General features: G+C 34.5%; 1 protein-coding gene across 4 annotated transcripts in view; it reads left to right on the top strand.

Moving 5' to 3' along the window:
* Nucleotides 1-1268: 1268 nt before the first annotated feature.
* The window catches only part of tasor2 (transcription activation suppressor family member 2), a 28123-nt gene continuing 15767 nt past the window's right edge, over nt 1269-13624 (top strand). For all 4 annotated transcript variants that reach the window (XM_073910091.1, XM_005166734.5, XM_009303786.4 and 1 more), the window contains exons 1-15: nt 1269-1790; nt 3443-3591; nt 3676-3771; nt 3857-3929; nt 7781-7872; nt 8354-8491; nt 8570-8697; nt 8821-8834; nt 10125-10224; nt 10378-10472; nt 10560-10660; nt 10757-10829; nt 11121-11192; nt 11289-12209; nt 12297-13553. In XM_073910091.1, coding sequence (XP_073766192.1) covers nt 1760-1790; nt 3443-3591; nt 3676-3771; nt 3857-3929; nt 7781-7872; nt 8354-8491; nt 8570-8697; nt 8821-8834; nt 10125-10224; nt 10378-10472; nt 10560-10660; nt 10757-10829; nt 11121-11192; nt 11289-12209; nt 12297-13553 — 3340 coding nt within the window. In that variant the 5' untranslated portion in view covers nt 1269-1759. The remainder of the gene's footprint in view (nt 1791-3442; nt 3592-3675; nt 3772-3856; nt 3930-7780; nt 7873-8353; nt 8492-8569; nt 8698-8820; nt 8835-10124; nt 10225-10377; nt 10473-10559; nt 10661-10756; nt 10830-11120; nt 11193-11288; nt 12210-12296; nt 13554-13624) is intronic.

Raw genomic sequence — 13624 nt, 5'->3', positions numbered from 1 at the left:
ATAATACTTTCAGTTTGCTATTTACAGATTATTGTAATTTTAAAGGGATAGTTCACCTAAAAATGTACTCAGCTTCAAGTTGTTATACATTTTTACAAGTATCTTGTATGGAGGAAAAAACCTGCAAAAACAATCAATAAAAAATATGCAAATATTTAAACTTATTTAATGAAAGTAAATAATCTAGCAATTCCCCAACATTCGTTTATTTAATTGTTTACCTGTCTGCATTTTTAATTATTTACATATTCATTTATGCAGGAATTTGTGGGTTTTATATGTAAATTTCTTTATTTATTTGCATATTTATTGTTTTATTTATGCAAGAATTTGTGGATTTTATTAATCAATTTCTTTATTTGCATATTTATTTGTTTTATGTGGGAATTAATGGATTTATTTACTCATTTATATATTGGCATATTTATCTGTTTATTGTTTTCGCAGGTATCGTCCTCCATAATCTTTCTGTTATGAACAAATTATATTTTGAGGAAACCTGTAACCATATACTTTTAAAAGTAGTTAAATTGTTACAGATTTGGAGCTTTCTTCAAAATACCTTCTTAACAGAATAAACTCAAACAGGTTTGTAACAAGTGAAGGGAGAGTAAAAGGCAAATTTTTCATTTTTTGAGTGAACTATCCCCTTAGGTACGTTATACTGATGATATATCAATTTGTTTATAAGACAGTTTGCAAAACTACATGAAGTGTAGATAGGCTATATACTCAGCGGAAAAGAGTATCATGTGTAAGTTAAAGATTATACTTTTAATTTATTAATCCTAATATTCAAAACAAGTATATTTAAATCAACATTTGTATCGGTTTGTAAAGTAGCCTATATTTATTTTGTATTTTAAAGTATGTCTTCTGATATATTTCTTTTTATACAAATAATGTTTAATCGTTGCTCATAAACATTTGTTGGCTTTGGCAGTAGAAAGGTTTGCAGCCAGAAATGCTGTTTTGTTTTGCTCAGTGAACATCTCGTCCAGAACTAAATGTTCTTACAGGCGAAAGACCGGACATTGGGAATGCAGGAAACCAGATAGCTCCCTCTAGCGACCGGAAGAGCAAATGTCGTCTTTTCAGATCAGTGTTAGATATTTGTTTACTCCAATGTATTGGCGTCTTCTCATTATCTAAATATGACCATTTTGCACCTTCTCTTTCATATACTAACCGAACATCTTGAGATAACTCAGCGTACGATCTGCTTTGAACGCCGTCGTGTAAACATGAGCTGCGACTACTAGCGGCGTGAAGACGAACTGTGAGTGGGACGCAAGATGGACGCAAACTTCTGACTTTCTGTTTCTTTTTCGTTTCGTTTTGACTCGCGCGAGCTTCTCTCCTGGAAACCGAAGGCAGTAGAAAGCGCGCGCTGTCGAGTGAATCCGAATCCCGGTTAGAATTTCAATTCGGTTTCAAACGACCGTTTATTTCAAACCGACTCGCTGGCAGCCGTTCGTTTTCACAGCCCAGCCTTTGCTGTCTTTATGCGGATTCGCTTCCTGGTTGCAACACAGTCACATAGTACAATTCAAGTCCTCCAAAACGCAGTTCAACCCGAGAGACCAGTCGTAGACAAATATAATTCTCTTTAGAGCTTCCAGCGAACACTTCACCAAGAATTAACTGAAAATATACTATCGTTTTATTCGGTCAGCAGGAATGTCGTGAACCGCCGAGGATTAGAAATATCTAAAATATCGAGTGCAAAGCGAGAACCTGTGATCTATGCCTCGTCTTCATGGAGAATGAGACTAAACGACCAACAGAAGGTAACTCGGGTTATTGGACTCTCTGACGCGTTTAGTTTCTGTTTTGACGTCAATAGTGTTCGTGTAATGTATGCTAGTCTGTAAACATACATTTATACTAATATATATTTAGTCAAAAATCTATTTATGTGAAGTTTGGCTACGTTATTTGTTTTTGTTTGTGTTGACTGCAAACAAAACTGCTAAATTGTCAATTTAATTCATATATATTTAAATATACATCGTTGCAGCATATATGCTCAGTTTTAAACGACTTGGCTATCTATTCTGGTTGAAATAAGACCCTGGTACTGGTTTGGTTGGCTGGCTGGCTGCTTTTAACTCTAAACCAGTTCTGCAGTTGAGTCAGCATGGGCCTGGTAATTATACACGTGCTAGTTTTACATTTGGTTAGCTTTGTGATGAAGTTTAATAATAACATGTTCAGTTCTCTACTGTACAATATCTTATGCTGGGCCTTATTTGCCCACTAGTGTTTTCCAGATGTTTCTTCATGTTAAAGCATGAAAGTATTCTTTAATCTTAGTTTTATAGAAGATTATGGCACATTTTTAGTCAGGAAATATTTTAAGGCAAATGTTTAAATAATTAGGAATATTTATCACTGACCAAATTGAAAGATCTCATGTTTGTTCAGCTGTTATGATTGTAAATTCTGTATTGAATATTTATTTTCATTGCTGCCATGAATATAGCTCAATGCTGCTGATATGACATGAAAGGTTTAGTATATAATTGGAAGATTTGTACATATAACAAACACATAAAGACCACAAATATGTGTTTTTAATACATTTATACATCTTTCGAGTTGTTGAAAAAGTTGATCTGTGTTATATTAATCCAATTAATAAATGGGTTTTCTACAACTAAAAGAAAAAAAAAAAAACGCTAACCATAGTTTAACCATGTAATTAAATGGTAGTTAGCATGCTGAAAAACATGCTTACTACACTTAAAACTGTAGTTTATTAAGTGTCTATATAGAAAAGAATGTGTTTTGAAGTATAGAAACTGATTCTCTAGAGATGCTCTTTAGATGTTTTGTCAGCTATCTTGTTTCAAAACCAACTTGACTAAATGTTAGAACTACCGAATAGTTAGCTATAGTCGATCTATCTGCTCTGCTGCTATTAAAAACTGGATTTTTCTTAAAGAAAAGCTGGAAATCCATCATGTGAAGAAGCCTGCAGATTGTATTTTGTGTTACTGATTAATTTGATCAGTATGATTAAATATATTTAATATTTGACATAACGACTCAATCCTCCAAGATTAGTGTAGTCTTGTGCAATAGTCCCTGATATAGTCAACAACATGGGATTTTTTTTCAGTTGAAGGATTGCGCAATGACCTATAATTTAATGTTGAACACATTTTTGTTTGTTTTAGAGGAGTTTTTTTCTGCCAAACAGTTCTTTTGCTAAGCTAGTCATTCACAGCATGAGTTCTCACCTACAGTTTAGCTTAATATTTGCAAAATATCCAACGTCCTTGAGATGACCTGACAATGTGTTCTCTGCTTATCTCTGAATGTTGACAGAAAGTGACCTAGAAAATCCTCAGCTTTCTTTGTTTGGTGTGAAAAAATGAGTGTTTTGAAAGATCATAAAGAAATGTGTGTAATTCTGTCATATGTCATGTCCTCCCAGGTCTCCTGGAGCCTGTTCAACTAGGCTCAGTAACCTTTACCGAAAGTATTCTAGCTCCGCTTCATAACAACTATTTGTATAAAGAATCAAAAGAATTTTTTACATACAACTCAGCCCATTTGATCAACAATCCTGCTTCACAACAACGGGTAAGCCTTTCTACAGCGCAAACTTTGAGTGATTAAGTGAGATTTATCTCATGTTACAAATGAATGAATGTTGTGTTCCAACAGTATGCTGCATTTCGCTCTGAGAAACGAGAAAAAGGATACTCTGAACAGGAACTTGAAGAGTCATTTGGCTTCCTGTTACTTGATGATATTAACAGGGTATACAGATATAACCTTCATTGAATCAACCTTGATGTCAGACCAGAACTTTGTGAATCTTCAAACCCCATTTGTTCCTCCACAGGCAAGGAAAGTTGGTGAAACAGGCTTGTTGGTTGGGCGAGCGAAATGCTCCACCCTTGGAGACTCCTTGAAAGGTAAGGAAAGCTAACCATTGGATTATTTCCTGATTGTTTCTGCATAACAACCTGCTGTGTTTACTTGCATGTATGTGATAATATTTCACATGTGACTGCAATGAGATCATCTTAGAGGAGGTTCATTCCAGTCAGACCAGACTTGATATAAATGTATTATTGTCACTGAATGTCACCGGCAGCTTTTTCATTAAAGTGATTCAGATCATTTCTGCATTCACCTTATAGTTGCAGTTTTCTAAATGGTTTTATTAAATTAACATTGAATCACACATACCAAAGTACCATAATAATAAGGAAAAACTTCTTAAAAATAGCTTGTTAAAAACGAATAACAAGCGTTTTCAGTTTTGGACAGGTGGACTGCATATTTCTAGGTCTGCAATCTCTTCTACAAATGGAAAGAAAAAGTGAAACTGAATCATACTGCAATGTAGGAGACATGATTAATCTATAGAAAGAGAAAGTGAAGGCTATTCCTTACACAGGTCTTCCCACTAGCCTATGGGATCAAGTAGCCTAGACACTGAAGTATTTATGACAGTCTAAATTAAACATTTAGACAACGTTATTTGCTGAGGACTGCACGGCTATCATAAACTACTAGGGAAGATGGTTTTATCGTGGAGAAATTAGGATTTTTTTGGCAAGATATTAGAGCTGCACAATATATCATTCCGGCATCGATATTATAATGTGCAATTCTGTGCACATACAGTAGCAAGATCTGCAATGTCAAATTAGGATTATAATTAACCAGGAACCACAGTTTAATCTAATAGTATGACTTTTTTATGTAAATGTGTTTTTAAGGCTTGTGACTGGAAGATTTTAAGCAAATTTAAACCATTTGGGTGTAATAAATGATAGTTTGACTTTAAAATAAAGTTTGCCACTTAAAAAATATGAATTGTATTTGAATTGTTCAATACTAGAGTGTTATTTTAAATCTGATAATTGAATTCCTGTACCTGAATACCACCGAAAAACATAAATGACTGTTTATTTAATTTAAATCTTTGTTCTATTGTTTTCATCTGTGCTTTTGTTTTTTTGTTTTGTTTATAGTAGTACAACTACTATTTAGTTTTAAATAAATTAAAAAGGAAAAATCTTTGTTTCTATATTGCTTTTTACAATGTAGATTGTGTCAAAACAGCTTAACATAGATGAAGAAAAAAAGAATAAGAAGCCATAATATTTTTAAATGTGGACTAGGGTTGCACAATATTTTAGAAATCTGACATTGCGATATCTTGTTTTTCTGTTATTATTAATTTCGATATGATTACAATTTTAGAAAGTGGCTTGAAGAGCTCTATTTGGAACAAAATCTTGAATATAGACCAAATGAGGTGATATAGAAAGGGTTTGAATCATGTTTAAATGTAATAAACAAATTGCAAGCAAGAAAAATTGCAATAGAGCAGATGAAAAAAAGTCAAAGAAACAGTCAAACAGTATTCAGGTACAGAAATTGAATTATGAAATGTAAAATAACACAGTAGTCTTCACTGTAGTAATTCAGTCAAAGTATTCTTTACTAAAGTTACATTTGCAATGACTCATGTATTTGCAAATCCTATGTATTATCAATTTTGATCAACTATAATCTCAAACTTAAAAGTTGGCAGTTCATTCCGCTGTGGCGACCCCTGATTAATAGAGGGACTAAGCTGAAAAGAAAATGAATGAATGAAGGAATAAATGTATTTGTGTATAATTTTGTTCCTGTTTTAAAATGTGGAGGTACTGTTTGTTTTATGCATCAACTGTATTTTGAAGCCATACTTGTTTTATTTAACAGTGAGGACCACAATGGAAACAAGCCCAGGGCTTTTGTTTGGGTTTTATTTGAAAATGTATGGGATACTTGTATTTTTGTACAGCTTGTCTAAAATTTGTCAAATAAAACTTAAATTCAATTCTACTCAACATTGCAGATCTTGCGATGTGACTATTGCGGACACACACATTGCTATATCAATGCTGAAACGATATATTGTGCAGCCCAAATGTGGACCATTGCACAGTTCATACAGGGATGCAAGTAGTGTGAAATGCCAGTGCAGTTCTAGTTAAATTAAAACCGTTGAAGTTCAGTTCAGTTTAATCCAGATAAGTGTAATGCAAATGCCACTCCTGAAGGACCATATTCTAAAGAGCAACTTTAAATCATTTTAAAAATACTACAACATCTTCAGAATGATAGAATAGGTTTGTAAAGGCAAAGGTGATTGTAAATAGTTAAACCATATCATGAAATTCATAACAAATTCATGGGTGGTGTGTGATTTTATTTAAGTTTTTAAAGTATGACTAAGTTTATGTGGTTTGAACCACTTCTTTTTCCTGTGAGGGTGAATGTATTCACGCAAGCTTCAAAGTGTAAAAGCAGCTTCTATCTTGGCTACAGTAGAGTAAATAAGAGTAAATAACCAAAGAGTAAAGTTTATGTGACGTTGACTGTGTGTTGTGGTCCTAGTATTTACGTTTTAAGTTGATTCATTTTTAGGTGGACAGGATGAAGTTTATGTATTAAAGTTTGAATATGATTGAGTCTAAAAAGGCCTGAAATGACTGGGAATGTTTTGTATTTCAGAAATGTTGATGCGTTGTCAGGGCTTAAAGTGGCTCAAGATATGCTGAAATCTGATTTTGTGGTTAAATACAACAGGTTTAGGAGAAAGTGTGTACACATTATGTACACCAGTCTGAAGAAAAAAAGAGCCATAGTTACAGTGCTGTATTTAACACACTTTTTATTCTCAATTAAAGGGATAGTTCACAAATTAAAAAAGATTTTCTCACTATTTACTCAACCTTTACTTGTAAAACCGGTTTGAGTTCCTTTTTTCTGTTAAACATGAAGAATATATTTTGACAAATGTTAGAAACCTGCAACCATTGACTTTCATAGTAGGGAAAAACAAAAACTATGGAAGTAACTATGTATACTTCTATGGAATTATTCAACATTTTTTAAAATATCTTCATTTGTGTTCAACAGAAAAAGAAACTCGAACAGGTTTGCGACTAGTGAAGTTTGATTAAATGATAACAGATTTGACAGTTTTGGGTAAACTATACCTTTTAATAGCAACAAATCTTTGGAGAATGATTGTTGTTTAAGGCATCTGAGTCATTGGTTTGTACTAGAAGATATGAATTTCTTTTTTTTTTACTGCAATCTGGACCACATTTTCTTTCTTTCAAAAGCCTGGCTATGTGAGGACTATGGTTTAATAATTATCAGAACTAAAGATTAAACTCTCACTAGAGGAACATGTTGTGGCAATCAGACAATTCTTAGAACTCCTGGTGCACCTTTTTCCAATCCATAAATGCAGAAAAACGAGTTTTTCCTGTTTTTTGTTGGTCTGTTACAGCCTGTGTGTGCTATTCATAACATTTCCTAGAGTTTCTCAGAGTTACACCTGAAACTTCTGCAACATGTTGTGAGGTTTGATTTGATTTTGTAACAAAAAAGCTTTTTTAAAATGTTAATGTTTACAGTTTATACATCACGTTTTATTTTGAACATTTAAATCAGAAATATTTGGACCTAAATGTTTCTAAGGTGAGACTTTAATGTCTTAATTGTATAGAGTAATTGCGTGTTTCTTAAGAAATGTAGGTCATGAACAGGGTCTAATTGTTTAGAATCACTGTGTTTCTTAAGAAATGTAGGTAATGAACAGAGTCTAATTGTGTAGAATTACTGTGTGGTTCTTAAGAAATGTAGGTGTTAAACAGGGTGTTAAGCAGTGAGTTTATCATAATGGAGTTGTTTTCTGTGGTTGGCTAAGGTGAATATTACATTATAATTCTGATAATTACCTCTAAATTAGGTGTCTACATTTCAAAATACTCTGACTGCCTTGACCTGAAGCGGTGGTATGATGGCAAGACTGGCTACATAGTGCTTTTGAAGCTCACCAAGGTACACTTTTGATAATTTGGTGTGAAATTGATTGTTGTTCTTCCATTGCAGTTTTTCATTGCAAAGAAATGCCTTTTTTTTTGTTCAAATATCTAAACATTCTTAAATCAAGAAGCATTTTCTAGACAAGTAAAAACGTTGCATTGTTTTCAGAATAAAATAAGGCAAAATTAGGTGAGTATTTCCTTAAATTTAGCTAAACAATACGCCAGTGGATAAAATAATAATAATAATAATAAAATTATTTCAAAACGAAGACAAGATTGTTTTAATTACCCTATTGGCTGATTAATTAATTCATCTTTATGAAAAACTCACTTCATTTTGAAAACAAAAATATATTTTGCTGCTTGATTTAAGATTTTTTTTTTAAACTAGCATAAACTACATAAGTACGAAAAGCATTTTTGTAGTGTTTGTGCTGATTTTCTCTCTAAATGCACCACATGCAAACATCATTTCTTGTGTTGGTAATCATCAGGGCAAAGTGAAAGAGGTCAAAGACAACTACACCCAGAATTTCACTCCTCCAACACCTGGCTTTGACTGCCATGTATCAGAGCAGCTTGGTGCAGTATCTTCAACTACCAGTTCTTTCTTGGCGTTTGAGCGAACACAGGTGATAGAGTTCTCAAAACGGTTTCCTCTCTTTCTTATTATCTAACTGTATATCTAACAAGGCTGGTTTGTCTTGCAGTACTACTTTTATGAGATCTGTAAGGGAAGCAGTAAAACAGAAGCCTGTCCGAGACATGCGTGTCCTTTTGCCATTGTAGCATTTTCTTATGGGAAGATGAGCACCTCTACAGAGTTGGAGCAAAAGAGGTTCAGACATTTAATATAGTTTTTTTGCCAATAATATACACATTTTTATGAACATTTTTACATATGCTAATGGGGATTTTGATTACTAAAGTTCTGTTTTCTTTGTTTGTTTGCTTTTTCAAGCCAAGACAAAACAGGTAAGAATTACAGATTTTTAGTTCATTGAATTGGGCTTCAAACTTTGACTATTCATTGTTTATAACAATATTCAGTATGTTGTAAATAGTCATTTAAGGTGTTTTTTTTTTTTTTTTAAACAATCTCTATCTACACTGTATAGTGTAAAACACATGATACATTACCATTCAGAGTGGCAAAAGGTCAAAAAGAAAATCTGCTCACTGCCACTTTAGCTCTGAATTTTTTTTATGTAACAACATTTAAACCTACATGATCTTCATCAGGTTAAACAAGACAATTGGAAAACTCAAGAAACAGTCAAGCTCTATACATCACTCCTGCAAACAATACTGTGTTCATTTTTAATCGGGCACCTGCCTTTTAAAATCCTAGATGTGCGCACTTTTCTTTTTCTTGGTTGCTTAATGACATTACCATTCACCCTCAGAGAGAATGCAATTATTTTCCTGCCATCTGGACTTATCACCTATCCATTAGATATTGGTCATATGCGAGGAGCTTGATGAACCAGGCAATGATAATCAATAGTCTAGAGGACTAATCAGGGTAAAGTCTAGATAGGAGGCCCGGCTGGCCGGAAGTATGATATGCACATCAATATAGCAGTGTTTTTTTTTATGGCATTTAAGTTTGTTTGGTTTATGGGTTGAACTAAAATGTGCTAAAGTTTAAGCTGGTTTGCTTTTATTTTTTTTCTCTTTTATTAATATATTAATTTGCTTGATTGAACATTTGATTAAATCATGCATTTGTAGAATTTTTTTTTGTTATATTGAATTATTTGAAAAAATGTAATGGGGTTTTCTACTTCTACTCCTCAACCCATTTTTCAGCCAAATACCGCTACAACTGTATAACAATAATTCATATTTTTACAGTACTGTGACGTTAGAGTAGAGGTACACGTTAAAAAAAAATTGATTGAGTAATTTTATAAATAACATAAATAATACTTAGTACAACTACTGTTTTTAGGTCACTACAGGTTTTTGGGGGTAGACAAAAAAACAATTAATGGGAAATTTAATAAATAATGTAAATAACTTTTGTTAACTTCCAGATACAACCATATCTGATTTAGCAACAACCACTAATGAGAGAGCCGTTGTGGATAGCCACATGCCTTATTTTGGAAGTCGGTCTCCATTTATGCTAAAACAGATCATGATTGTTTTCAAACTAAAAATGAAAAATCATTTTTGTAGGTTGATAAAACTAATTTCTACAATATTTGTGTAAATGACACCTAGGAGTATGTTAATACCAGACTGTATCTTGTTTTGTAGTGTTTCATTACAAGCCATGGATTGGCCAATTTAAGATTGAATCCAATGTTTATGATGTTGGCCTTCAGTCCACAAGCGGAGCTTGGTTTCCTACAAAACTGTGAGTTTTTCAAGGATACATTTTGAATCTCTCTTTTTTTTTTGATATTGTAAACCAGATGTCTTTTGATATTGCTCCTAAAGTTTAGATTCATTCTGAAGCACTGTACGTTTACTTGTAAACTACAAAATTAAAAAAGCACTGTAATTTCAGCCCCAAGACAGTTAAAATTGACCATGCAATTGGTGTGTCTGAACTCAAGAGGACCTTGCCGCGAGAAATCTTTGAAACTTGCATTGTGGGTGAAGGTGTGTACTACATTTCAACATTAGTGCATAAACTGTAAACAAAAGCTTGGGCGAAACTGTAATTTGGTTTCTTTCATCTCCTCACAGTTTGCATAGGTGGCAGATGTTTCAACTTGTATGACGTTGTGTCCTCTAAGGCGAAAAATGATCTTGCCCAAATAGCCCAAGAGCTAAAGGAAAAAGACATGGTAAATATGGGAAAGAGGAAAATACGTCATCGGACAAGACCACAGAATAAATCTCCAAACAAACAAACTTGTCTCATGTTATTTTCTCTTCACCAGGCTCTTGTAATACCACTGGAAGATTCTGGGTTCCTTATTTTGCTACACTCTTCACACCTTTTCTCTTTTGAAGGTAACGTGTTGTCTAAGGAAAACACAACTCCAATTCTAACGCTTTATTAATTTGAGTTCACGACTTCAATCCATCACTACAGACATTAAATATGTAGTGTTGCACCTTTGTTTTGTTTTTTGCCTAATCTCTAAGTTTGTAATTGGAGATTCACATTGAAACTGGTTAGTTTGGTTTGTCTCACGGTACACTTTGCACATCTTGATTGAAAAAAATAAGCATCTGAAACCAAAATGGCTTAAAATGGTATTACTGTTGATTTTGTAAAACGTAAATTTCTTTTGTTTCTAGATGCAAAGTCGGGTAAAGCAGAAGCACTTCAAGGCATGTTTATTTTCCCAGACTCAAGAACTGTACCAAAAGGTAACAAGAAATAGTAATTGAGTTTCCTTTAAAAAAATCTGTGTACTTTCTTTATCGTTACAGACTATTTTTTTTTGTATATGTGTGTGTGTTTAGATACCAAGACTGGTTTGCAAAACACTAAGGTGTCAACAGAAATAATGCAAGTCATTCCAGCACTCAACTATGCAGAAATGGAGATGGAAAAATCTACTCAAAACCAGCATGGGACTTCTCAGGCTCCTTTAGAAAAGCATTTACAAGACTATGGTACACTTTTTCACACAGAACCATTGGACATTCCCACCAGGGAAGCCAGTATGTTTCCAGACCAATATGATGTGCCTGGTGGTTTTACTCTAATATCGCCTAAATGGACAAAGGAAACTGGCACTCGATTAAAATCATATTTTGATGAGCCTTGTGGCTTTACGATTCCTGTAGTGAGGGCATTGGAGTTGCTCACTACAGGTCGAAAGCAGCGTGGAGATGATCATGATGATGATGTTTATTACTATATATCATCACCTGAGGAGATGCCACAGACTGATGCCTTCATTGAAACGGAGGTGACAAAACTAACAGAGGCTACCAGTGACGCCTCTGACAGGACCATTAATAAACTTGATAGAGAAAAAGATGAGCACGCTCATTCGTCTACAGAACAACTTCAACCTGCTGTTTCAGAGAGGCTTGGGAAATTGGGAACGGCTGTAGTTACAGCCGACATTGTGTTAGAGTATCCAACTTCCACAGTGTCACCCAAATTGGGCGATGTCCCTACAGACAATTCTGTAAGTATTGACACCAATGTTGAGAAAATATCTAAAGGCAGTAATAAAGGAGATACTGATGGAGTTTGTGTAGATTTGTCTACAAAAAAGACTCCCATCCAGAATAGCACTACACCATTAAATACATCTGCAGCAGAAGGTGATACTGCTGTAGATGGGGGGATGGAAGATAATAAACAAACAGAGAAAACAGTGGCTGATCCTAAAAAGAGAGTAAATCGCAGACCCTTTTCAGTGCGTAAAGGTAAGAAGTGCAAAATTCATTGGAAAACTTTACAGATTCAAAAAAAGCTTGCTTTACAAACCTCAACTTCACCTTTCGTTTTGCCAGTGAACTCCACTGAAGTCCCTACAAAAGGCAAGACTCAGACTGAGACTCTGCACGCTGATGACACCAATCAGAGACCACATTCGACTAGGAGCGGGAAAGGATACAAGAAAGATTTTGTTAAACAAAATATCAGTAAAGCCAGACAGGACAAGAACCAGGATTCTTTATTAAATGTGTCAACTGAATCAGCAAGTGATCAGAGTATAAAAGATGAGACAAGTCTTTCAAAAAACAACTGGCGGTCTCTTCCAAGGCGTAAAAGATTGTGGAGTCCTGATGCCACTCTGAAACGTTCTTTAAGATCAAATACTGCAAAGAATGAAAATGAGTCTATAGCAGACCCTCACCATGATGACACAAAGAGAAGTCTGCCTAGTGTTCCAAAGAGGAAGATGGAAGGATGTAACTTGAGGGAACGATATGGTCTAAAGACCATAATCACAAACTGTGGCAGAGTCTTTGTTCCACACGGTTCAGATGTTGACGGAAAGTCTGCAAATAAGAGGCAAAATGATAAAATGCAAGATGAAAGTGACACAAAATCTAAAACAGTTTCTCCTGTGGAGAACAAGTCCATAGAAATGGTGGAAAGTAAAGAAGAATCTCCCTCATCTGAGAAGGTAGAATTGCCCTCTAAAGATCCAGTGGTCAATGATGATGAAGACCCAAAGGACAGCCCTTCAACTGAAATGCCAAGTGCTCTCTTGTCAGCATTAAAGATTTTGAGAAAACTTCACCAAAACAACCCATTAGAACTTGACAAACGTCAAAATCCATTTCCAGAAAAATCTATGAATACTACGTCAAATGAGACCATAGGCCTCCAACAAACAAATAAAGACAATCCAGTTGCTGTTCAAGAAGATGCTACTTCCAGTCCTCCCAATGTTTCTGAACAATCCAAGGACTCGGATCCTAAAGTTTCCTCCCCTGACAAAAACAAGAAGAAAACAAAACACACTGTGTACAGTGCAATATCTATAAGCAAATTAAAAACTGTACTCCGAAGGGGAAACCAGGTGAAATCTACTTCCCCCAGCGATGGTGCAAAGTCTGAAGCAGATAACCCAGAATCAAAAAGGCAAAAGTTGAACTCTGCCGGGGGTCTGCTGTATGATATTGCCAAGAATAAGTTGAAAAACAAAATGTCACAACCCAGGAATGATGAGGCACAACATACGCCAATGAAAACTGTGGACTTAACCAAACAAGCAGTGTCTTGGAGAGGTCTTATTTCCAAGACCCAAAAAGAAAATGGTAAGAAATTGTTGACATACTCTGTCCATTTCTTAACACTCTTTGCCTGCAAACATTAGTTTAGTCTATAT

The sequence above is a fragment of the Danio rerio genome, chromosome 8 (genome assembly GCF_049306965.1).
Source record: "Danio rerio strain Tuebingen ecotype United States chromosome 8, GRCz12tu, whole genome shotgun sequence".
Taxonomy (NCBI): domain Eukaryota; kingdom Metazoa; phylum Chordata; class Actinopteri; order Cypriniformes; family Danionidae; genus Danio; species Danio rerio.
The sequence above is the reverse complement of the archived record's forward strand: the minus strand, read 5'-3'. Positions and strand labels throughout refer to the sequence as shown.